Raw genomic sequence first — 26,138 nt, forward strand, 5'->3', positions numbered from 1 at the left:
CTGTCCAGGAAAATACAGATGTATGTTAACTCTGCCTAAAGTTCTTTTTTAAAAAGATGGGTCTGAACTAAAAATGAGCTCCGTTTCACATGTGTGGGTCCCCACCACTCCCTGGGGGTGTGCTAGGGTGACCAGATGTCCCAATTTTATAGGGACAGTCCCGATTTTGGGGTCTTTTTCTTATATAGGTTCCTATTACCGCCCCCCCCCCGTTTTGATTTTTCACACTTGCTGTCTGGTCACCCTAGAGTGTGCACGTGTGGGTCCCAGCTTCTCCCTGCCCTCCTCATTGAAGCAGGTGTGCAGGGTTACTGCCCTGGGAACCGCAGGGCACCAGTGGACATAGGGCCAGCTGCAGACAGGGGAATGGGGAGCAGGGCTGGCAGGGCAGGGGGTACGGAGCTGGCTGGAGACAGGAGGGTGCGGGGCTTGCTGGAGACAGGGCAGGGGCTGACTGGAGGTAGGGGCTGGCTGCAGGCAGGGCAGGGGAGTGCAGGGCTGGCTGGAGACAGGGGCTAGTGCGGGCAGGGCAGGGGGTGCGGCAGGGGCTGGCTGCGGGCAGGAGGTGCGGGGGTGGCTGGAGGCTGGGCAGGGGCTGGCTGGAGACGGGGGCTGGCTGCGGGCAGGGTGGTGGGTGCTCACGGGGAGAGTGGCTTGGAGCAGCCCGAGCAGCAGGACGCGGCCCAGGCCCAGCAGAGCAGCCGGGGACCCTCCAGGCAGCAGCAGCAGCCCCTGGGCCAGGGGAGCAGCAGCAGCAACAGGGCTCGTGCCCAGGGCCAGGCAGCAGCTCACATGGCTCCCGCAGTGCAGCGCCCCCAGCGGCCAGAGGAGGAATTACATCACTTCCCAGCCAGAGCCCATCAAAGCCTCAGCGCCCCCTGCAAGGAAGCGGGTTAACAACCGGTTCTAAAACTGCTTCAAAATTTAACAACCAGTTCACACAAACCGGTGCGAACCGGCTCCAGCTCACCACTGCTTATACTACTCATTTGTATTCCTGTATCGTGTCCCCTTCACTAAACTAACATTCCTCTCTATCCAGTTTCTCTTCCTAGGGAGGTCTTTCTATGCTGTTAAAAATTTTCACCACCCATCTGTAGGCCTCCTTTTTTCTACTGGTAGGTTTTGGGGGGGGGGGGGGGGGTTTAAGAGAGGATAATTAAAACTGAACAATATTTTGGATGGAAGCATACCACTAAGATATACAATGATTATTTCAGTATTATTTAAATACATCATACTATTTTTAAAACCACCATTTTATGCTTGACTGTGGTTTTTATTGAGTTGTTCACAGTGACACCTATGTGGAAAGAATGATTGTCTTTTATAAGGTAATAACAGATTATACAATCAAAAGAGAACCAAAAATAAGAGAATCCAGGGACAGGTTTGCACTGAAATAAAGCGCAAATTAAAATTGATTTAATTATTTTGGTGCACAGTCTGCATATACAGCAGACTGAAGAAGCAAGATTTAAAATGGAGATGAATGAATGCTACAGAAAATTTAGTTTCTTTACTGTGTTTTTTTAGGAAAATAAAGATGATAACACAAACTTGCCTCTTTTTCTTTAATAAAAACTCAGAGTTTCCTGTCAGGGAAATCAGTTACATTCTGATAATTAACATTCAAAAATTTAAGGAAAGGCAATAGGATAGAACATAAAAGTCAACAGCAAGTACACTGCAGCAAAATATTTTATTAATAATTAAGGATACAATAAAACAATATTTAACTTTGAATTTATACCAAGGCCGTATAATGCATACAGATAAATTTGGATATATACATTTTAAAGAAGATTTATGTACAATCATTAGTTACAAACTTTTCCATTAAGCATACTTCAAAAAAAAACAACAACAACAACAACAAAAAAATCTCCACTAAACTGCAAAGAAGGAGGGGGGAAATGGTTGTGGATTACCACAAAATCGACACTGGGATACTTCAGATCAAACTTGCTCATAAATCAATATAATCGGCAAACAAGTATCATGATTTACAACTTCCTCAAAACATAACAAAAAAATACATCCATTCATTTCTTTTGCTAAGATGTAATAGCACAGCATGCACCAAAGCCTTTACATTCCACTTACTAATAAAAGTAGGTTTTTTGTGAGTTGGTCCTTTTACATCTTGCTGGATAGTTACTTACCAGAAAGCAAGTGTGTTCCCCAGCCATCTTGTATACAACACAAAGAAATTACATTCTGCAGCACAGACACAGGATTCTCTAAAATCCATGCACCATACTTTTTTGGTTTGGCTTATTTAGTTTACTATCCATGCACAAACTGCTTACAAATACTGCACCAGATAAGGATTTCCACAAATCTTAAATGCTGCACATTTAACTCATGAGCAGAAGACTGTTAAATATGCAAAAAGCTAAGATCACACAATATGTTGGTACTGGAATCTATTGAGTTAATCATTTTTCAATCCATCTGATGCTTTTGCCTTTTTAAAGAATCAACCTTTCACAAAAGCTGAGATGAGCAAATCTTAAATAAAAAAAATATAAACTATTTTCTTCACCTTTACAGAAAAAATTTAGAAATGTTGAAAGCTTCACATGACCTACAGAGGAATATGAATGCTTTGATTTTTTTAAACAATGGCTGTACATCTAACCGTTGAAGAGACCAGACAGTCACAATTATCATAGTAATTAAACTTAAATATAATAAGCATTATCCGATTGTTACATCATGAAAGTTGCAAGTGTATATTAGAAGTTATGACTACAATTTAAGTATTTAGCAAAAAGTTTGAAATGATCTTTGTAAACATTAGCAAAATAATTCAGATGTGTAACACCATTAATAATCAATTTGTTTTAGCCAACAGAATAAGAAATGCAAAAGTAGATCAGTTAAACTGTAATTCCAAGCAGATCTGATTAAAAAATAAAATAAAGGGAAGAGATGGGTACAGGTAAGGCCCCACATGAACTCAAAAAATAGGGAGAAGCATCCGAAGAACGCATCCTCTGTACTGGGCTATGACTTATCAACTATAGTTAATTTAAAAAAAAATGCCTTGACAAATAATTTGCAAAGAAGTCAACAGTAGAACAAAAATTCAGTGAATCAAAATAATCATACTTTGAAATTACATAGCTTGTTTCATCCAGAGATTTCAAAGCACTTTATAAAGGTGAGTAACTATTATTATCCCTTTCTTCCAATCAGAGGCGCTGGTTGTCTTGCGCAAGGTCACTAAGCAAGTCACTGTGTGGGGAGTTGGGAACAGAACCAAAATTTCCTGAGTCCAAGTTCCACTCTCAAACATCTAGTCACAGCTGAACCCTAAGAGATCACTTTATTTAATTTGATACATATTATAGCTGAATTGTAATCAGAAAAATCCAGTTGGTAGTGATGACTATAAATGGATCATGCTGCCATTAGACAAACAGTTCCTGTATCTATCTAAGGTGGTGTAACTTTAAGGTGTTATTAAAAGGCACTTGTCTCACAAAAAATATTTTGTTTTCTCTAATTAATGTGTATTTAAAATATAAAATATCTGAAATTATTTACATTTGTTAAAATGTTGCAAATAAATAAACCACTACAAAGCAGTAATTTATAAATCTAACATGAAAGGAGCTATGTGGAAAAACAGCTATTTTTTAAACACATTTTTGACCCATTATTCCATTTAGTGTAGCATTCTGTAGGATATTTCTACAGTAGCACACTTTTGGTATGATTTATATTGGCTACTAAATTCCTATATCCACAAAGGAAGAGGAAAGTGCATGCAGAAATATGATCAGGTTTATTTAACAAGCTGCAGAACTAACCTAACTGCTTGTGAGTTGAAGGAAGAGACTTCACACCATAAGCAAGCCTTTTCTGAGTCTTATGTCTGAGATCACATATGACCAGTATGAAATGTGACATATAAATTATGAACAATTTTGTGACTAACTATATTTACAAGGTTAAATCAGAAGTACCCACTGACTTAAGTCATTTTAAAGTGATTTCCGTTCTCACAGGTTGCTGAGAAGACCCATCAAATCCAGATCCAATAACTGAGTTAAAATACATCTAAATGGCAATTAAAGATAATCCAGTGCAGTTTTCAGGGATTTATGGATGGCAGTAAAAAAACCTCACATTTATCTGATCTATAAACTCACATTTATCTAATGCTATAGTTTTCCTGTCTTTCAAGTCTCATAGCTACCTTCTAATAAGATGACAGCCTGAATTTGAGGGACTCTTTCCTAGATGTCCAGTACCACAAGAAAATGGACACAACCAGTCATTATGTAAGTAAATGTTAATTTCCAACATTTATTATAATACTGCTACATTGTAAAACCAAAAACGCAATAAGGTGAAATGGATGGAACCAAATCAAACACAGAAATGAATAGCCAACAGTTTTTTGTATTTAATCTTTTGATTAGAATAACACATTAAAAGTATGTCCATGCTGCTGTAAAGTTGATGGATCTAACCGTGCATTTGGCCAATAATCTTAAATTCCCAGTCTTCTTTTCATAGTTTTTCCAGTACTGTATTTTAAGGAAATTCCTGCATCTTTGAGAAATGTGCATTCTCTAACTTTTGCATTAGGTTTCTTTAAAAAAACAGTTTGACCAAATATTAGACTCTGATACTTATACAGTTCCTCAAGAAAGCCATATCTCCCACATAAACATGGTGACCAAAACTGAAAAAAAGGTGTACTGACAATTGCCATGGCAAGTGGGTAAAAATGTGGGATAGCTGTTATATAGTCAAGCCAACTATTTACACAATCTCCACAACCCGAGGGAATATAAAAACACAACTTTTAATCATGTGCGGCTCATGGGAACTATCAGTCTACATAAAGTGCAAAAAAGAAAGCAATATCTAACATGAGGCCACTGCTTTTCTAGTACTCCCACTCATCTGTTTTCATGTCTAGATAGTAAAGAATATTCTGTGCAAGCTTTACTGCCTGCTTTCTGGCAACTTTAGATCGCTCATCTCCTTGTGGATCAACAGCATCAAGTGCCAAAAGTTGCTTAGTGAGGAGCTCTTCTAGTCTCATGTAGTTCTTATCAGTTCTGTTTCCATCAAAAGAGAGCACTTCCCTCTGAATCTGAGACAAGTGTCCAAGAATACTCCAGACTGCCTTATGGGATTGGTGTTCCACAACAGTTTGTTCACCATACATTTGTCTTTTTTCAAGTGCTTCCTTTAAATCAATATATGTTATAAGAGTTTGCACTTCTATTACTGCTCTTCTCCTGGCTTCTCTGATACACGGGTTCTTTCCTGGACTCACTTCATCCAAGTGGGCAATTAAACCTTGCAGTTCTGCCTTGCATCCCAAGTACAAATCAGAAGCATTTTCAGCCCTGAAAAGTAAAGAATGAACTTCTTTCATTTTTTTGCGGATCTCTTCTATTTTTAGAATGGATTGATTTTGTGCCAAGTCATAAGCATGAGCAGAGTCTGCTTCCTCCTCCAAATCCAGATATTTCTGTAATTTATTGATCTCTTCCACCACTTCCTTTCTGTAATTTCTTATTTCTGTATGACCACAAACATCCAAAGCATCCAAATCTGCAATCAGACCTGTAAGCACACAGGATAAATGCCTGCAAGTCTCATTGTTATTTACTCCCATTAAGACTGCAATAAGAGTTCCCCTAGCCTTGTTCACATCACACATAACAGAGTTAATTTTTGAGACTGAAGGATGTGCATCACTGGAGAGTGGCAGGGAAGGTTGCTGCTTTATACAGCTTTCTATAATCTCTTGAACTGCACACACTTTTGTCAGAGTGCGATATCTTGCTTTCCGTAACGAGATTTTTCCTCCAGTTTTCACTTGAGTGAGTCTCAATACAATATCCTGAATACCCTCTTCAAATTCATCCGTTATACAGTTGCCACCCTTATAAAAAGGTGTGATCTCACGTTCCACCAATGATTGAGCTTCCTTATATATGGCCTCTATTTCCAGTCTGTGTGGATGGTTTGCATTCTGCTCCAATTCCTTGAGTAGTCTCTCTGTTTCCTGGGCTGCGCGTTTTCTCACTTGCTGAATGTCCCCTTTTCCTTCAGTATCTACAGAATCTATTTCAAAAAGCTGTTTAGTCAGAGTCCTCTCCAGTTTCTTGTAATCCCTGTCAGTAGACAGGCCACTGAAAATCACCACCTGCTGTTCAATATCTCTGACTTCTTTCTGTATTTCTTGCAGCCTTTTGATGGAAGGGTGTTGGTTACCCATATCCATTATCTTATTTCCTCCAGTTCCAACTGAGCTACAAATAAAGCAAGAATAAGAACTATGACAAAATTATGTCAGACGCTGACTGACATATTTCATAATACTACCTTTAACAACTTTTATAAAGCCTCAAGTCACTTTAATAAACTAATTTGAGCTAAAAAGCTGCAGAGACTTTATTTGCTGGTGTAAGTTTAAAAAAAAAAAAAGGAGTGAACCACTTAACTTCAAAACATACAGTATTTCCCTGTTCTTTTGTGCATCTATTTCTAATGTTGTCTGCAAGCTTCTTCCTATTAAATGATATGCACTAAGACTGTCAAGCAATTAAAAAAATTAATCGCAATTAATCGCACAATTAAAAAAGGTTTCAGAGTAGCAGCCGTGTTAGTCTGTATCTGCAAAAAGAAAAGGAGTACTTGTGGCACCTTAGAGACTAACAAATTTATTTGAGCATAAGCTGTAGCTCACGAAAGCTTATGCTCAAATAAATTTGTTAGTCTCTAAGGTGCCACAAGTACTCCTTTTCTTTTTACAATTAGAAAAATTAATCACATTCTTAAATAGAATACTATTTAAATATTTTGATGTTTTCTGCATTTTCAAATATATTGATTTCAATTATAACAGAATACAAAGTGTACAGTGCTCACTTTATATTTTTAATACAAATATTTTCACTGTAAAAAACAAAAGAAACAGTATTTTTCAATTCACCTAATACAAGTACTGTAGTGCAATCTCTTTCTCATGAAAGTTGAACTTACAAATGTAGAATTATGTACAAAAAAACCTGCATTCAAAAACAAAATAGAAAACTTTAGAGCCTACAAGTCCACTCAGTCCTATTTCTTGTTCAGCCAATCACCCAGACAAACAAGTTTGTTTACATTTGCAGGAGATAATGCTGCCCACTTCTTGTTCACAGTTTTATTTGAAAGTGAGAACAGGTGTTCATATAGCACTGTTGTAGCAGGGGTGCAAGATATTTACATGCCAGATGCACTAAAAGTTCATATTTCCCTTCATGCTTCAACCACCATTCCAGGGGACATGTGTCCATTCTGATGACGGGTTCTGCTCAATAACAATTCAAAGCAGTCCGGACTGATGCATGTTCATTTTCATCATCTGAGTCAGATGCCACCAGCAGAAGGATGATTTTCTTTTTTGGTGGTTTGGGTTCTTTAGTTTCCGCATCAGAGTGTTGCTCTTTTAAGACTTCTGAAAACATGCTCCATACCTCATCCCTCTCAAATTTTGAAAGGCACTTCAGATTCTTAAATCTTGGGTCAAGTGCTGTAGTTATCTTTAGAAATCACACATTAGTACCTTCTTTGCGTTTTGCCAAATCCGCAGCGAAAGTGTTCTTAAAATGAACACGTGTGCTGAGTCATCATCTGAGATTACTATAACATGAAATATATGGCAGAATGCAGGTAAAATAGAGCCGGAGACATATAATTCTCCCCCAAGGAGTTCAGTCAAATTTAATTAATGCATTTAAAAAAAAAAAAAACAAAAACAAAACTAAACAAGCATCGTCAGCATAGAAGCATATCCTCTGGAATGGTGGCCAAAGCATGAAGGGGCATACGAATGTTTAGCATATCTGACATGTAAATACCTTGCAATGCTGGCTACAAAAGTCCCATGCGAACGCCTGTTCTCACTTTCTGGTGACATTGTACATAAGAAGTGGGAAGCAAAATTGTTTTGTTTCTGAGTGCAGTTTAGAGATGAAAGTAAGCCAGTAAGGGCCGGTACAGTGTACCAGTAAGAAAGTGGCTGCCAGTATGGGCCGGTACACAGCCAACATTAAAGCAGCAGCAGCCAGAGCCCCACACCCTTTAAATCACCGCTGGAACCCCAGCTGGTGTGGGCCAGGCAACACTGGCTGGGGGAGTCTGGCCCCAGCCCCGCCCCTTCTGCTCAAGGCCTTGCCCCTTCTGGGGGCCCAGAACCACTCTCCCACCTTGCCCAGGACCCCGGCCACCCTGCAAACCAGCCTGCAAAATTACTTTCACCCCGGTGCAGTTATGTAACCAAAAAAAAAAAAAAAAAAAAAAATTCTACATTTGTAAGTTGCATTTTAAGGCTAAAGAAATTGACTACAGTACTTGTACGAGGTGAATTGAAAAATACAGTTTCTTTTATCATTTTAACAGTGCAAATATTTGTAATCTAATAAGTAAGCAGTGTACACTTTGTATTCTGTGTTGTTATTGAAATCAATACATTTGAAAATGCAGAAAACATCCAAAATATTTAATAATTTTCAATCGGTGTGCTATTAACCGTGCAATTAAAACTTGAGTTAATAGCATGAGTTAAATGTGATTAATCGACAGCCCTAATATGCACTTTTGAATTTTCACCGATAGAAGTCTTTGTTCACTTCCTCAGCTGTAACAATTACAAGCAATGCAGAACAAATTGGTTCCTTCAGTAATGAAGACAATTAAGGAGGCAATTTCCAATCCTTAATCTTTTAGTGCAATATTTATACCCACCCACCCCCCCCCAACTGGTAAATAAATACACCCTTCCCAATCATTTGCATTATTCAGAACAGGGATTATAAACTGTTGAGACAACCAACATTGTCAACCTTTTACCTACATCTATCTACCACCAGCAAGCCTCACCAGCCTCCTCCACCATCCGGTGCCCTTAACGCGCAGCCACCTACCCCTGACAATCTACACCTGTTTCTACCACACCCAGCGCCCTTCATCCCCCTCCCCTCCACCGCCTCCGCCCTTCACCTGCGCCCACCTGACCCTGGCACCCCTCTCCTGCCTCATTCAGTGCCCTTCACGCCCCGCCCCACCACTCCCGGCAGCCCTTCACTAATCACTTTCACTCTTCACCCTCCCCCGCCCTTACAGCGCCACCTGTCCTCAAGCACCATCCATAACCATCCCCAGCCGGCACCGCGACCCCTCTATGCAGGGAGGGAGTGTGAGATGGCCCCTAGTCCCAACACACCGGGATGACCACATGGCGCCTACCCCAGCCAACAGCCTTGGGGGAAGACAGTCCCCTGGAGCAGGCCTCGATCCCCCCGGAACCCGGACTCGCTACATCCCTGCAGGAGGGGCCGGGATACGCCGGGCCGCGCCGCGCCACCCCGCCGCCGGCAGGTGATGACTTCACAATGGGGGCGCCCCGGGGGAACGGAGAGCGAGTGCCGGGGCCCAGAGCCGGCTCCCCCTTAGCGGGGACGGTAGCGAGAGAGAGCCCGGCCCTGGGGCCACAGGTGGCTGCGAATCCCTACCGTGGAGACCCCACCTCCCCCTCTCCTCAGTCCCCCCCGGCAGCCCGGAACCCTTTCCCTACCAGCCCCCCGCCGCCCAGGCCCCGTTCCCTACCAGCCCCCCTCCTCCACGCCCCCCGCCGCCCAGGCCCCGTTCCCTACCAGCCCCCCTCCTCCACGCCCCCCGCCGCCCAGGCCCCCTTCCCTACCGCCCTCCCTCCTCCACGCCCCCCGCCGCCCTTCCCTACCGCCCTCCCTCCTCCACGCCCCCCAGGCCCCCTTCCCTACCAGCCCTCCTCCTCCACGCCCCCCGCCCCCCAGGCCCCCTTCCCTACCAGCCCTCCTCCTCCACGCCCCCCGCCCCCCAGGCCCCCTTCCCTACCAGCCCTCCTCCTCCACGCCCCCCGCCGCCCAGGCCCCCTTCCCTACCGCCCTCCCTCCTCCACGCCCCCCGCCCCCCAGGCCCCCTTCCCTACCAGCCCTCCCTCCTCCACGCCCCCCAGGCCCCCTTCCCTACCAGCCCTCCCTCCTCCACGCCCCCCGCCCCCCAGGCCCCCTTCCCTACCAGCCCTCCTCCTCCACGCCCCCCGCCGCCCAGGCCCCCTTCCCTACCGCCCTCCCTCCTCCACGCCCCCCGCCCCCCTTCCCTACCGCCCTCCCTCCTCCACGCCCCCCAGCCCCCCTTCCCTACCAGCCCTCCCTCCTCCACGCCCCCCGCCCCCCTTCCCTACCAGCCCTCCCTCCTCCACGCCCCCCGCCGCCCAGGCCCCCTTCCCTACCACCCTCCCTCCTCCACGCCCCCCGCCGGCAGCCCAGCCCCCTTGTCAGCCGCTTCCCCCACTCTCCAGACAGCCCAGACAGTCTCCGACCTCTCACCTCAGGCAGCCTCTGCTCTTCCCCGCGACGTCCGCCCCCTCACGCGGCTCAGCAGACGCTATTCTCCCGCACACAGAACATGGGCCGGCTACAGAGGGTGTCCCCCCCTCCCCGCCGGCCTCTCACCTGCGGGCCGCCGGCGGCTGTCAGCAGCCCGCAGGCCAAACGGCGGCTAACCCGAGGCTCCCCATCCCCGCCCTCACGAGGCGGGGGCCGCAGGGGGGAGGGAGCGAAGGGCAGCCCGAGCTGCGCAGCCGAGAGACCGATCGAGACGCTCTATCCCCCGCTGCCGCCGCCCAGAGGCCGCAGCTGCGCCGCCTGCCGCACCGCAGGGAGAAGTTTTGGGCGGCCCTTCTCCTTGCGACAGGGCCGTAAAGCCGCCGCCAGCGGGGAGGGGAGGGGCGCGATGGCGGCGGCCGCGCCGAGAGCCGGCCTGCGCGCGTGGAGCAGGGCGCGCCGCTGCTTCTCCCGAGCCGGCGGCGGCGCGGGGCTCCTGGCCGCGGGCAGGGGCCACGAGCCGGAGAGCCGGGTAAACCGCCAGAGGGGGCGCAGGGTGACGGCGGGGAAGGTCTCCGCTGGGAGCCCGGCCCCGTGTTGGGAGGGAGGGAGAGCCCGCCCGCGCCGGGGTTGTGTTGCTGCGTGGGGGGGTCCAGAGGCAGAGCGGGGCGCCAGAACTCTGTAGCCCGCCTCCGGGAGGGTGGACTCCACCCCTGCCTCAGGCTCCAGACAGGGGCCGCTGGACCTGCGTGGAGCCCCATGGTTTTGGGTACAGGTTTGAGACCCCTGCTGGGTGCAGCCGGGCGCTGGGTGTCAGGACTGGTGCGCTTTGTTCCCGTCGGGGGGAGCAGGGAGCCTGCTAGAGCCGGAGCAGGGCTTCTCCCTCTCTGCCAGCACCTAATTAACTCCTGGGAGGCTTTTACTTGCATTTCCTGTTGAACTGTTTGAAGAGATTTTTGTAAAACGGTCGGTAGTATTTGGACCGCACTTCTCAAGAAACGAAACATTTTCCAAGGGTCACGACAAGTCTCGTAAAATCTCATTAGCCGCTTTTTAATTGCATGTGGCTCTGGATTAGCAAATAACTACATGTGTTGCTTAGGAAACAGTGAGGTCTGGCGGAGCCAGCAAGTGATTTGGAATCAGACCCTCTGCTGCTGCTTCTGATTGATTTCTTTTATGGCCTTGGCAAGTTATGTTGCTCTTCTGTGCCTTGTTTTCTCCAAGGATAATATTTACCTGCCTCTTGGGCTGACGTGGGGATTAATATTTGGAGATTTTTTTTCATAAGAACTATCTAAATGTCAAGTGTTAGCGTTGTTTGGGGTTTAAAAAAATCTAGCGGGTCTTGAACTATTATACATACTGTTTTATATTTAGGCTGGTTAGAATTCAACTTTTTTTAATGTATAATTTTGATGGATAATATTGATTATTTTTAAACTTTTTTTCTCTTTTTATCTATTTAAATTTTCAGAGTTGCAGGAAATTAAATGGCGGGGGGCAGTCCAACAACAATAATGTAATGATAGTAGATGCTGAGATTCAAAAAAATTAAACCTTTATTACTATTAAAACACAAATTGTGAACATCATGTCAAAATAACAGTCTTCAAATTATGTTAAGAGCTGTTATAAAAAAGGTGGTGATCAATTGTTCTCCCTGCTACTGAAGGTAGGCCAAGAAGCAGTCTGTTTAATCTGTAGCAAGGTAGATTTACGTTAGATATTAGGAAAAACTTTCTAACTGTGAGATTAGTTAAGTACTGGAATAGGCTTCCAAATGAGGTTGTAGAATGCTGCTTGTTGTTGGTTTTTTGAGAACAGGTTAGACAAACACAGGGATGGTCTAGATTGGGGTTCTCAAAATTCATTGCATTGTGACCCTCTTCTGACAACAAAAATTATGACACCACACCCGCAAGGGGACTGAAGCCTGAGCCCACCTGAGCTCTGCTGGCCCAGGTGCGGCAGCAGGGTCAAAGCCAAAGCCCATGGGCAGTGAGTGGAGTCCCACCCCCCACCCCGGGCTAGCCCCCAGCTCCGCCCCTTCTGCCCATGCCCTCCCTGTGGCCAGTGGAGCCCTGAGACCCTTGTGTGCAGCCACCACCCCATGACCAGAGCTACAAGCCCCCCCACCTGTCCAGAGGAGTCCCGGGCCAGCGGAAGCCCCGAGCCGAGCCTCCCACTGCCTGGAGGAGCCCTAGCTGGGCTGGCTGAAGCCCTGAGCCGAGCCTTCCTCTGCTGGGAGGAGCCCAAGATTGGCCTCAGCCGTGCCTCCTCTCCCCAGACCTGACCTGCCCAGGGGAAAAGCACCTGTAGAACAGTCGTTTTCAAAGTTCGGATCGCGACCCAAAACGCAAGGCACTGGGTCGCCTTGCTCAGCACCCAGGAATCCTGGCGGCCGGACAGTAAAAACTAGTAGTGCCTACCTGTTCTGACACCGCGCTGTACCCCAAAAGCGGCCAGTAGCAGGTCTGGCTCGTAGGCAGGCGGTCTGCACCCACCAATGGGAGCTGGGGGGTGTGGGGGCAGTGCTTGCAGGCAAGAGCCGCATGGAGCCGCTTGTGCGCCTCTGCGTAGGAGCCGGACCTACTGGTTGCTTCTGTGGCACGGCGCTGTCCACTGTGTCAGGACAGGTGGGAAGCCTGCCTCTGAACCCTAGCAGCACTGCTGACCAGGAGCCGCCAGAGGTAAGCCCGTGCCCCAACCCCATGTCTCTTCCCCAGATCTGAGGCCCCCCCGGCAGAGCCCCTTCCTGCACTCCAACCCCATTATCCTCAGCTCCACCCCGGCCCAGGGCCCTGACCCCCTCCCAAACGCCACCCCCCTCCCCCAGCCCAGAGCCCCCTCATTCCTGACCCCACCCTGCAGCCCTCACCCCTGCGCCCCAACCCTCTGCCCCAGCCCTGAGCCCCCTCCCACACCCCAAACCCCTCATCCCCAGCTCTGTTGGGTCGCAGGCATCAACAATTTTCTTCAACTGGGTCGACAGAAAAAAAAGTTTGAAAACCACTGCTGTAGAAGACACCTTTGATATATCCCATGCAGGTTTGATATATCCAGCTGCCCTGGAACCTGCATGAGGCATAATAATAGTAAAAACTTGGCTGCCAAACCCCGCAACTGGGGGTTTGATGGCTGTTATACCCCACTGGCCTGGGCCGGGAGAGGGGGGCATGTCCAAGGGCTTCAGCCCCGGGCAGAGGGCCTGTAACTTGACCCCTACTGCGCAGGGCGGAAGCCCTTGGGTTTGGGCTTTGGCCTGGGGTGGTGGGGCTCAGGCTTTGGCTCTGGGCCCCAGCAAATCTAAGCCAGCCTTGGCGAACCCATTAAAATGGGGTCCTGACCCACAGTTTGAGAACTGCTGGTCTAGATAATGGTTAGTCCTGCCTCAGTTCAAGGGTCTGGAATAGATTACTTTGAGGTCCCTTCCAGCCCTATGTTTCTATGATTCTGTGAAAATAGACAAAGTAAATATCCTTAAATCAAGCTGGAATACATTCTCAAGTAACATTTTTCTTACTTTGCTTATCTGTAAATTTCAATTATTGATGGAAATATTTTTGTACTGATTTGTGCCTATATGGTGAAAGCAATATTTACTGACATTTACCAGTAAATATCTAATCTTTCCAAGCCTATTTATATTGTAGTCCAAGTCTAGACTGTTAATTACTACATTATCATACAAGTAGAGGCTAGAGTTTGAGAATCTTTACACAATCTGAATTTCCTCAGTATAGCAAAATTAGTGAAGTTCTAAATGTTGATTCCACAAGACCTGTATTTAGAATTTTTTTTCTAAGCACGGTGCAGGGGTTACCTGTTCACTCAGTTCTCTAACTAAAGAACATCAGATTAGGGACCCAATCTTGTAAATATTTATACATGCACTTAACTTTGCACTGTGCATAGTCCCACAGCAATCAGTGAGAGTATTCATGAAGTGTGAACCACGTATGGGCACTAGTTTACCTGCCTACGAGATACAACTAAGATTAATTATAAATGCAAAAATAAGAATGTGGTGGTGGTTAATAACTTTGTCCCTTTTGAAGCTTAACTTTAAAAATGCTGGTTGCATACAATAATTTATATTTCTATAGTGCCTTGCTTTTCATCTTAGAGTGCTTTACATACTTCAGAATGCTTCTCTGACATAAATAAATATCACCCTGATTTTGTAGATTGGGAAACTGTGGTACAGAGAAGGTAGGTTACTTGTCCAAACTCAAAAAGTGAGTCATTAACAGAATATGTTAGTAGTCTGGAGTTCTCCCTACTCTGCCCTCAGCAAACCACTGGTTAGTACCTCCTTTGTGCACTCTTACAGGCATACACAAGCAAAGAATAAACTGCAAGGAAAACTGCAAATGAAAATATATACGAGGCCTGTACCTAATAATCTCCTATGCTACCATCTAATATATTAACAAGACAGAAGATCCATGACATGAAGAAGTGAAAGTGTGATCTAAGTGTTTCTTTAGTCTGTGTCTGTGATTGTATCCCAGTCACTTGTGCTTCTCTGACAGATTGATAAATATATCGTAAAAGTGAATTACTGATGTAAACTTAAATCAGGCTAACCTGAACTCTCACAGCTTCTGTGTTTTCATTATTGTGTTTTAAGGTTAGACTCAGCTGTGTGAAACATTTTATTATATTTTTCTAAGAAACACTATGCAAACTTTGTTTAAAAACGTTTTTTTGGTTTTTTAGGTTTCAAGTTTCTGCCCTCCAGCACATTCTTGCAATGATTGGATTGGTCCTCCTGACAGACATTCAAACCTCCGACCTATAGTATTTCATATTCCTAAAAATGAATCGCCACTGGGACGAAGACTTAGGGAATTTAGACAGGAAACTCAAGTTTGGAACCAACAATTCTGGGCAAGCCAGAATGTGTCATTCAGAAAGGTGAGCATGTAGATGAGGTACTAAGCCACTTGGTGGTGCTGAGTTTCCTTAAGAATTTGCAGCATTAGCAGCTGATAGAAAACATGATTCTGTTCAGCTACATGAAAGATTTTTCACAATTGCGTTATATGGTGACATTGAACCATGATCATTTTGTATTATATAGCTGTTCAGAATACCTGAGAGCACTACAACTTATTATTTTACCTTTATAAACTATTAGTAAATGGTGTGGTTTTGAAATTATTTATCCCTTGCTTTAAACTGATTTTATAGCTGATTTTAATATAATAGTAGAGCTTTCTTTTTTGCCATTAAATAGGCTTATCAATATTGAGTGCATATAATGAGCTGCAAAGCTAAAAAGTGTGTATACTTTACTGTTGCTTGAGGATGTATAAAGAGATTCTCCAAACTTTTTGCTGCTTATTTTTTACATTAAAATACACGGTTGTGACTGTTCTCTTTTCTGGAGGATCTGGAATGTGAGATTAAAGCTGGTTACTGAAAACTGAGCTACTGTTCTAACTCCAGTGGCATAGATGCAATTACTGAGGGGGAAATGAGGGACATATCTCCAGTGATGAGCTGCCAAAATCTTAACAACTGGTTCCCTCCTCACCCCACGAGGAGGTTGTGGCCCACCCCCAGACCTCCCATCCACCCCCCCTCCCCTGTCCCCTGACTGCCCCCAGAACTGGGCAGGAGGGTCTCATGGGCCACCGTAGTGGGTGTCCACCCCACCCCTAAGAGCCAGAGGGACCTGCCGGGGGGCAAGGTGGGGAGTCCTGGCAGTGCTTACCTGGGGCAGCTCCCAGCAAGCATCTGGCAGGTCCCTCTGGCTCCTAGTGGCAGGGGAGTGTAGCTGGGGGGGGAGCAGCTGGTCCCCCCACTGATCACATCAAAAGTGGCGCCTTAGGCGCTGACTCCATGAGTGCTCCGGGGCTGGAGCACCCACGGGGAAAATTTGGTGGGTGCAGAGCCCCCACCGGCAGCTCTGCGCCTGGCCTCAGCTCACCTCACCTCTGCTCCGCCTCCTCCCCTGAATGTGCTGCCCTGCTCTGCTTCTCCACCCCCGGCCCTTCCCCCCCCCCCCCCCCAGGTTACCTGCTGCGGCATGGGCGGCCCTCCTCGCGCCCTCCTGCCCCAGCTCACCTCCGCTCTGCCTTTGCCTCCTTGGGCCTGAGTGCGAAGCCGCCGCTGCCGCTTGCTTCTCAGCCCCCTGGCTTCCTGTGCAAACAGCTGATTCGCGGAAAGCTGGGGGAGGGTGGAGAAGCAGAGCGGGGCAGTGCATTCAGGGGAGGAGGAGAAAGTGGAGGCGGGGCGGGGAGCTGCTGGTGGGTGCTCTGCACCCATCAAATTTTTCCCGTGGGTGCTCCAGCCCCAGAGCACCCACGGACTCGGCACCTAAGGCGCCACTTTTGGCCAGTTAAATTTAGAAGCCCTTTTAGAACCGGTTGTCCCCACAGGACAACCGGTTCTAAAAGGGCTTCTAAATTTAACAACTGGTTCTAGTGAACTGGTACGAACCAGCTCCAGCTCACCACTACATATCTCCCCTCACCAACTTTACTGTCCTGTTGATGTGTTTTTAAATAATGGTTACAAGCAGTGCATTTCACTCCTGGTCCCTCAATTTTTTTTTTCTTACATGGGTAGAATATGTTGAATTCTAGGTTCGGAGAGGACCGACTCCTCTATTCACCTCCAGCTGTGATGAAAATTATTTCTTGTTTGTTTGTTTTTTTTTAAAAAGGTAGAAGACATTTTTTTTAAATAAAATAAAAGCAGCCAATTTTTAAAAGTCTGTTAAGTAACTATGAATTTATTTTAAAAGGCTTAAGATCTTTCTGTGAATTCAGCTGTAATGTGCATAAGGCAGGAAGACCTCAAAAGCTGATATGTTGCCTTATTTAAAACTTACAATGTAACGTCCTGATTCTGAAAACATGTAAGCGTATGCATACCTTTACTCACATGAGTAGTGCTTACTTCAGTGGGACTGTTTTCATGAATAAAATTATACATTCTTAAGAGTTTACAGGATTGGGTCTAAATGATTGTTTCCTGAAGAGGATCCAGTTAACTGATTATTGGTTTAAGTAGAAAACACTGTAGTCATTATCTGGTTTATAAATATTGCTCATATTCTTGAAACTATGGATCGGTAAGATAGCTGACTTCAAGAATTAAATATATTTAATTATAATAAATGTATTTTAGAGAAAAGAAGAATTCATTTACTCAAGACTGAAGGCTAAAGGTCTGGAAATGAAAGATGAAACAGGTTAGTGATTGGTTTTTAAAATTTAAAATGCTTTCTGAAAGGGAGGGTTCTGGTTAGCTTTAAGTTTTCACTGGATAGGTTAAACTCTCCTAAAAAAAACTTAAGAGCAAATCCTGCCACGGCCTTCATGCAGAGCATCACTTGGCAGTACTGCCAATGCAGTTCTGTAGCACAACAAGGCAGGGTTGGTCAGGGTTTGAAAGGCTGTGCAGGGGTGTGGTAGACCGCTCATCTCTACAGTAGCTCTTTGCACAGTGGTGCCTGTGGGGTCAGAGGACCTGCTCTTGCATAGCTCCTCCTATCATTGCCCTCCACCATTCCCCAGGGGTGGGGGTATGCTGTGAGGCTAGAGCAGAGGTGGGCAAACTACGGCCTGTGGGACTGTCCTGCCCATCCCCTGAGCTCCTGGCTGGGGAGGCTAGCCCCCGGCCCCTCCCCTGCAGCCGTGTGGGCAGCGTTGCTTGCGCCCGCCCACGTCCCAGGCTTTCCAATAAGACTGTCCTGCTGTTCTGAGCAGCATGGAAGGGGATCCGGGGGTTGGATAAGGGGCAGGAGGTGTTGGAGGGTAGTTGGGGTTAGGGGGCGGTTGGATGAGGTGGAGGTTTGGGGGCGGGCAGTCAGGGAGCAGGGGGGGTTGGATTGGGGGTTGGGGAGTTCCTGGGGGGGGGATGACAGGGAGCAGGTGCGTTGGATCACAGGTGGGGTCCTGGGGGGGGCAGTTAGGGATGGGGATCCTGGGAGGGGGTGGTCAGGGGACAAGGAGTGGCAGGGGGGGTTGGATGGGTTGAGGGGGCTGTCAGGGGCCGGGGGTGTGGATAGGGGTCAGGGAGCAGGGGGGGTTGGATAGGGGGTGGGGTCCTGGCGGGGGTGGTTAGGGGCAGGGAGTCCTGGGTGGGGGCAGTAAGGGGACAAGGAGTGGGGGGGTTGGGGAGGTTGGATGGGTTGGGGGTTCTGAGGGGGGCAGTCAGGGGGTGGGAAGTGGGAGGGGGTGGATAGGGGGCGGGAGCCAGGCTGTTTGCAGAGGCACAGCCTTCCCTACTCGGCCCTCCATACCGTTTCACAACCCCGATGTGGCCCTCGGGCCATAAAGTTTGCCCACCCCGGGATAGAGGCTCTTGCAGCCTTAGGGGCTGCATTAGCTTCAGTGTAGCAACTCCATAACTATTCTGTGTGTAAGGGGAGGATTTCTTCTTCCCTCTTGCACACCATCAACCCAGTGAGCTAGCTGATTTCAGTTTTGGAGAGTTTGCCTTAAGTGCATGTTATGCTTGGGTTGATGTTTCTATGCTAACAGACACGTTCTCAGGCTCTTGCTCCAGTCCCTGAGGTTTATACAATTCATATAGTACAATAGAACTTCAGAGTTACAAACATCAAAGTTACGAACTGACTAGTCAACCACACATTGGAATCAAGGAACAGCAGAGACCAAATAAAGTACAGTGCTTTGTTTAAACTACTTAAAAAAAAAAAAAAAAAAAGTCACAAGGTAAGGAAACTTTCTGTGCTTGTTTCATTTAAATTACGATGGTTAAAAGCAGCATTTTTCTTCATAGTAAAGTTTCAAAGCTATATGAAGTCAATGTTCAGTTGTAAACTTTTGAAAGAACAATCATAACGTTTTGGTCAGAGTTACCAAAATTTTAGAAAAAAGAAAAGGAGTACTTGTGGCACCTTAGAGACTAACCAATTTATTAGAGCATAAGCTTTCGTGAGCTACAGCTCACTTCATCAGATGCATATCGTGGAAACTGCAGCAGACTTTATGTATACACAGAGAATATGAACCAATACCTCCTCCCACCCCACTGTCCTGCTGGTAATAGCTTATCTAAAGTGATCATCAGGTGGGCCATTTCCAGCACAAATCCAGGTTTTCTCACTTTAGATAAGCTATTACCAGCAGGACAGTGGGGTGGGAGGAGGTATTGGTTCATATTCTCTGTGTATATATAAAGTCTGCTGCAGTTTCCACGATATGCATCTGATGAAGTGAGCTGTAGCTCACGAAAGCTTATGCTCTAATAAATTGGTTAGTCTCTAAGGTGCCACAAGTACTCCTTTTCTTTTTGCGAATACAGACTAACACGGCTGTTACTCTGAAACCTGTCAAAATTTTAGAGTTACAAATAGCCTCCATTCGCGAGGTTGTTCATAATTCTAAGGTTCTACTGTATACATCCTTGAAGAGGGAGCCAACTTCAGAGGAAAGAGCAGCTGCTCACCAAGCTTCCTGGCCTCAACACAGTTACTGTAGAATGGCCGACTCTCAAACTTGTGAGATGTAACTAAAAATAAGACATTCATAATGCAGTGGATCTTTACAGCATGACAGTAAGTGGTTTGTTTGTGTCTGAAAAGGATAAATGTATAGTTTAAGGACAGAAGGGACCATTAGGTCATTAGTGTGACCTCCTGTATACCACAGGCCATTAAACTTCACCCAGTTACACCTCTGTTGATCTCAATAACTTGTGTTTAATAAACCATCTAATTAAATTCTGTTACAAGAAACAAGGAGGGTAATCTTGCATTGCCTTGTTGTTTTTCGCTTTGTTTTTATTGGTTTATTCAGAATATAGAAGTAACAGGGATGCATCTGATGAAGTGAGCTGTAGCTCATGAAAGCTTATGCTCAAATAAATTGGTTAGTCTCTAAGGTGCCACAAGTACTCCTTTTCTTTTTGCGGATACAGACTAACACAGCTGCTACTCTGAAACCAGTAAATGTAGACATTCCTTGGAACTCCTCCACAAGTGTAGTTGCATTGGTTACACGTGTTGGAGCAAACATTTTTCTACGCCATAGGTCAATCACAGTGAAGGATACTGCAGAACCAACATAAGACTTAAGTCTGTCCACAGTTTGTTTGGAAGTTGCCATTAAAGTCTCAGGCTACTGAGTGCAGTAGAATTTGTACATTAGTCATATAGTTATTTTCTTTTTAAGGTTATAATTGAATCTGTATCACGCTGTCACCCGTCACTTCAATCCCAGAGAGGAGTTTGAGGGAATATTGGGTGTAGTCTGCTATGGGAAAGAACCTGAGATTAATTATCAATTATAAGAATTATAATAGCATCCAAAACTCTGACCTTTTTTGCACTCCTCTGTAGAAAGAATCCTTTTCCTTGCATGTTCTGGTACTTTTGACCCAACACACCTTGTCCCTTTGCTTTTATTTTTCTTGTTGCTTCCACCAGTTTTCTTTTGCACCAGGTTATCTACTAGATGGTTAGTAAATTTGGCATCTCAGAACATGTAAATATTGGTGTAGGTTACTTAGCAGGAAACAGAATTGCAGTTTTGAGTCCCAGCACTTGAAATGCCTACTTAGCCATTGCCAAGTTTTTCCTCCTAGCTTGAGGGCAGGGCTTAATACTAGGAAGAACAGGATTTTTGAGCTGTTTTAAACAGTTTCTTTGATTCTGGTTAGCCTTTAAAATCCTAAAGACTAAATATGGATATTCAAGAACTTAATGACTGCTTTACTGTTTCTCTTTCTTTTAATGGGGATCCATTAGTGTTTTACAATATTTATTTTTTAATCAAGCTCAAAACAAGAAAGTGTTAAAGGGTTTAATGGGTTATAAGTTTCAAGATCAGCCATGTTTATATACACTGTAACAGCCCATCCTCTTCCCCTGTAGTTTAACATTCCTGCTTTGTATTTGTTTGTTTTTTAATTTTTAAGCTGTTTCAGACTTTGAGGCAGCAGAGCCTTGGCAGACTTAAAAAATAAAATCATCCCCATAAGAGGAGTTTAATAGGGACTGCATACTTTACTTGCCTACCTCCAAAAATCTAAATGCTTCAGATTTTAAAAGAAAATAAAAAGTGCCTTCATATTGATGGGTTTCTTGCCAATAATAAAAGGTAGTGTTGAATTGCTCATTTTCAATTTTTAAATTGAGATTTAAATACAGTACTGTATGTTGTAATATTACATTTGCCTTACTATTATTACTGTCTGATGTGGACATGTCCAAGGCCTATCTATTATTATCTGCTTTATATTTATGTAACTACATGTGGTAAAGGAAATATCACATTATAATGACTAAATGGAAAAGCACTCAGCACAAGTAAATAAGTTTCCTTGGAATTTAAAAACTAAACCTTGAATAGAAAGTGAAGTACAATCTAATAATAGCAGACTTATGTTTCAAGTTATTACAGTAATTCCTAGAAGCCTCAAATCAGATCAGAGCCCCATCGTACTGTATAGACACAGTGACAGACAGTCCCTCCTCCCAAAGAGTTTATAATCTAAATAGACAAAACAAACAATGGGAGAAAGGGAACAGTATATGAAACTGTGATACTAAGTGATTTGCCCAAGGTCACACACGAATTCTGTAACAAAGCAAGATTTCCTAAGTCCCCAGTTCAGTGTATTAATCACAAGAACAACCTTGATGTATTTATGTTGAAATTTATTTTCAGGTCAAAAGGTAACATTGAGTGCAGAAGAAATGGCAGATTTTTACAAGGACTTTTTAAGTAAAAATTTTAAAAAGCACATGTGTTATAACAGGTAGGTGTGGCTCTTCCTGTGGAGTAATACACATAATTCATCTAAGTGAAAGGGACACCATCAACTTAGATCGCTCTTCTGTCTGAAACTTTTTGTCTGCTGCTGTTAGAAGTAGTACCTAAGGTGGTTATTGCTGAAAGAGATTAGGAAAAAAAAATACATTTTTCTCTTAAATTTGTTAACTTTGCATGTGACAGAACTTCATGTATAGTCACTTTGAGCATTTCCACTATTCATAGTTAGATCCAGCTCCCCTGGAAATTAATCAGTCTCTCCATGGACTTAGATGGGAGCTAAATCAGCCCTCAGTCAGTTTCCCTTTTTATTGTATGGGTCTTTCACCCAACAATGGGAGAAAAAAATTACAATAGGGAAATGTGATTATAAAACCAGTTAACTTTTGAAAAAATGAGTAGACTTCTAGTTGACTGTGTCCCTTTTAAACATTGAATTAAGCAGTGACAATCTGTGAATGAAAATAGAAAACTTTGCCATGTAAACTAAATATTTAGCATTTGTACTTATTCTTGTTTTTTATTTTTGACCACTTTTACCTATAAGCTTACCAAACTCAAATTGATTAGTTTTGTTTTGTAGGGTGAGGTACTTGAAGTTGTATGGGTTTTTCTTTGCTGTATGTGAACCCAATCCAAGATCACTCCTGAGAGAGATACTTAGCATCTTTACTCTTGCATGCAGCATCTTTCTCCTCTGTTGTGCTGAACAGTATTGGACCCAAAAGTGTTAAGGTGCTACTAGAACTAGTGTTTTTTCTGCTACAACATTCTAATCTTTAATATTACACATTTACTATGAATTGTGGTTTGGAGTTGTGTACAGTAACTTTTACCATAAGAACCATTTAAAAAAAATTTCTTAATGTTCATTAATAGAAAACCACAAAACAATAGCCTTAAAACACTGACACTCAGAAATGCTGTGGTTATTTTGAATAAGATGGCTACAGATGTAGCAAATGCATTGCCTGGTGCTTGGGAAAGCAGACCTTGCTGCTCCCTGAATTGGCCATCAGAAGACTCACTGTAGTGAACTGTGGCTAATATTCCACCTATCAGGTAAGAGTTCAGAATCTCTTCCTGAATTAGTCCTTGTTGCTATGCTGCAATCAGCTCAGCCGGCTAGAATTACATCATTTTAATTATAAAGTGTAATTGTACAGCCCTGAAGATAGCAGTGCTTATTATATGCATTCTGATTTCTGAGGGCCTAGCTTGTAGAATCTGTTGTTCATGCATTCAGTTGTACACTCTGAGCATTGCCAGCTGGACTGGGAGTTGTGGCTGCAGTAGTGTTGAAATTTGAAAATTCATTATGCTTTTTAGTGCAGTTTAAAAATTAACTGATACTATGACTGCATTGGCTCCATGAATATGCATTTAGGAATAGTTATACTGAAAACACTAATTAGTTTTAAAAACTGGAGTAAAAGTGTAAGCAAAGGAAATAAACAGAAAATGAGATCGAAGCATATATATAATTCTCATTGTGGAAGTAAAGGGGAAAGAGAAACCATTACAATATTATTAGTGTGACCTGTTGATTGTGCTAACAGTGCTAAGCCTGTTTTGACCAGATCCTGCAGTGCAGTGTTTTGTGAAATAGACAGATGCCCACTGGGAATTAGAAAGAGATTTCAAATCCTTACCCTTCTCACAAATGAAAGTATGTTTTGTTATGAGTTATCAAGAGGTGAAATACTAGTGCAGACTGTTTTACCCAGACCCTGAATTACTTAAAGGCATGTTTCCCCCCTCTCCCCCACCAAAAGAATGGTTAAAGGAATAGATATTATTTTTTAAAGACCATGAACTTTGCAAGGCATAATACTGGCTGAATAAAATATATATTGCATTTGTCATAATGGATCAGATAATTTGACCTTTCAAGATTGACTTGTTTTTGCGTTTGGCAGTGGTCAACTCTGCCCATCCCAATGCATGCATATACACATACACCTGGCTAATAGTACAGTGCTGTATAAGAAGGAAATTTCTCCCTGAATGCTTGATGATCAGCTTTCCCTCTGAACCATGATACTTGATTGCCCTTATCTTAACTTGCATAAGTTCAAATGTAATTGGTATAATTGGCCATAAAACTATTCAACCCTTCTAACTCTAGTAGAGTATTAAACTGGGTGCCTGCAGCCATGCATTCCATAGACTGATTACACAATGTGTGACTTCTTTTTAACCATATACTTAATAGTAATACTGACAAATTTTCATAGGCAAATTAGCCCTAATTAGACAGGGGAAGCAATGCTGTGAGGAAAGAAAAGGTAGGTCATAACTGAATTGTTGTGTCAATGTCTCTAGAACAGCTAATGCAATTTACCTCTTTCTTTCCCCCCCACCCCCTCTGTTTTTTCTTCTTGTACTGATTGTTTTTCTGGTGCTGGAATCTAGAGAATGGTACAAACGTAATTTTACTATCACATTCCTCATGGGACAAGTGGCCTTTGAGAGGGCTTGGAGTAGGCTTGGCTGGAAAAAGACAAAAGTTGGAAATTAACGCTCACCACGTCATATAGAATACTACAACAACACAGTAAAGCCTGTTGGAGTGACACACTGTCTGTGGTCACATTCAGACTCTGAATTACTGCCACCGCAACTACTGTTTACTTTGTATATCAGGCCACATGAATGAAAATAGCTGCCGATCTTGACTTTTGAATGTTCCAGTGTAACATGGTAATGCAAAGTATGCCCAGCCAAAAGCTATATTGGCAATTTACCAACAGTCTAAGGGCGACACATAAATTTACACAAAATGGAACAGATTGCAGCCACCCTCATCTTTAATCTGGCGGTGCAGCCCATAGAGACTATATGATCCAACATACCATACTTCTATCTTGTTCCGCATCCTGTAGTTTCCATGGGCCATATCAGTGTATAAAAGATGGAAGTGGCCATGGTCTGCACTGACTACATGGGCTACAATTTGCCACCCTGGTATAATCATCGTAGAGGTAAGTGCAGTTTGATTATACAATGATTAAATTTAACTTAGATTTTTAAACACATTCTTACTTAAAAGGGATTCTGATTACTCTAAATAACACTTAAAATATTATATAAATTTAATACCCTTATAAATGACCAAAACAACCAAATCTTCTTAATTGATCTATTCTTGTGAAAACAAACTTGTTGACTAAGTGATTTGTCTCAGCTGTCAGAGCTCAGATGAATACATTTAAGATTTTTTAGTTGACAGTCATTTAGCAGCTATGATAGAAAGGGAGTTGAATACAGAGGGTGAAGTGTTAGTAAATGCCAATTCATGCCTGTTAATTACCCTGAAAACACTTGCTGCTCTCACCAGGTTCCTTGAGCACCCAAAAGTCCTGCTAGCATCAGAGGGATTTGGGTGCTCAAGGAATGCTGTCTCATTGGTCAGGTGTGCTATTTAAACTAATTCTTGCAATTTAATTGTACCATTTATGTATTATTTAAAAGAAATGACCTTCTACTGAGGGTGTTTCCTGCCCATTACTGAAGTTGAACAGATGTGTCGTTTGCTTTGGTACCTGATAAGTGGATTCTGCTGAATGGAATGTGTATGGACAAATGTAAATGTTTGAATTCCAGGAGTGATATTTTTGATACAATAGTAAAGAGCAGTAGAACTGCAAATATTTGATGGAAAACAATATGATTCATACTTGGATTTGAAAAAATCCACAGCAGATATATGAAGTTCTCAGAGCTAGCCAAACTTGTTACCATTCTCACCCTTCCAAGAGATCCCCAGTGGTAGGCACCACCTCCTCCCAGTTGTTTGGCGCTCAATCACATGGCCACTGCATGCTTGACCAATTGCTTGGGATCAGCAGGGGTAGCAATCCTCTGCAGGTAGCCCATATCTCTATTAAAATCAACCAAATATGCAGCCAAAATATATTTCCTCAAAACTCTAGGTGGGAATGATCACCAACACAATATTTCCTTCACATACATGTGTGTACACACA

The 26,138-nt window shown here is 44.0% G+C and overlaps 3 protein-coding genes across 8 annotated transcripts in view; 2 read left to right on the plus strand and 1 right to left on the minus strand.

Moving 5' to 3' along the window:
* Nucleotides 1–1,683: 1,683 nt before the first annotated feature.
* BAG5 (BAG cochaperone 5) lies at nt 1,684–10,532 on the minus strand. Of its 6 annotated transcripts, none has more exons than XM_084631014.1 (2): nt 10,392–10,532; nt 1,684–6,290 (listed from the first exon to the last, which is right to left on the minus strand). In XM_084631014.1, the coding sequence occupies exon 2, from the start codon at nt 6,260–6,262 to the stop codon at nt 4,910–4,912; it is 1,353 nt and encodes a 450-aa protein (XP_084487140.1). In that variant the 5' UTR covers nt 6,263–6,290; nt 10,392–10,532; the 3' UTR covers nt 1,684–4,909. The 6 variants fall into 6 exon arrangements, with proteins under 6 accessions (XP_084487140.1, XP_084487143.1, XP_084487142.1 ...); XM_084631017.1 differs by having other exon boundaries at nt 1,684–6,285; nt 10,392–10,504; XM_084631016.1 differs by lacking the exon at nt 10,392–10,532 and adding an exon at nt 9,271–9,542 and having other exon boundaries at nt 1,684–6,285.
* On the plus strand, nt 10,471–24,704 carry COA8 (cytochrome c oxidase assembly factor 8; the record flags this gene model as incomplete). Its single annotated transcript, XM_084631019.1, has 5 exons — nt 10,471–10,920; nt 15,114–15,311; nt 17,535–17,598; nt 22,046–22,136; nt 24,566–24,704. 5 exons carry the CDS (start codon nt 10,471–10,473, stop codon nt 24,669–24,671), a joined length of 909 nt encoding a protein of 302 aa, XP_084487145.1. The 3' UTR covers nt 24,672–24,704.
* KLC1 (kinesin light chain 1) overlaps nt 24,682–26,138 on the plus strand; it is a 115,915-nt gene continuing 114,458 nt past the window's right edge. The window contains exon 1 of the mRNA XM_084630996.1: nt 24,682–25,134. The gene's annotated coding sequence lies outside the window, so the exon portion shown is untranslated. The remainder of the gene's footprint in view (nt 25,135–26,138) is intronic.

Source organism: Lepidochelys olivacea (assembly GCF_965140295.1).
Source record: "Lepidochelys olivacea isolate rLepOli2 genome assembly, chromosome: 6".
NCBI classification, from domain to species: domain Eukaryota; kingdom Metazoa; phylum Chordata; order Testudines; family Cheloniidae; genus Lepidochelys; species Lepidochelys olivacea.

Bases quoted from the DNA above. Each gene is read 5' to 3' on its own strand.
- BAG5 (XM_084631014.1), bottom strand. From the start codon at position 6,262: ATGGATATGGGTAACCAACACCCTTCCATCAAAAGGCTGCAAGAAATA.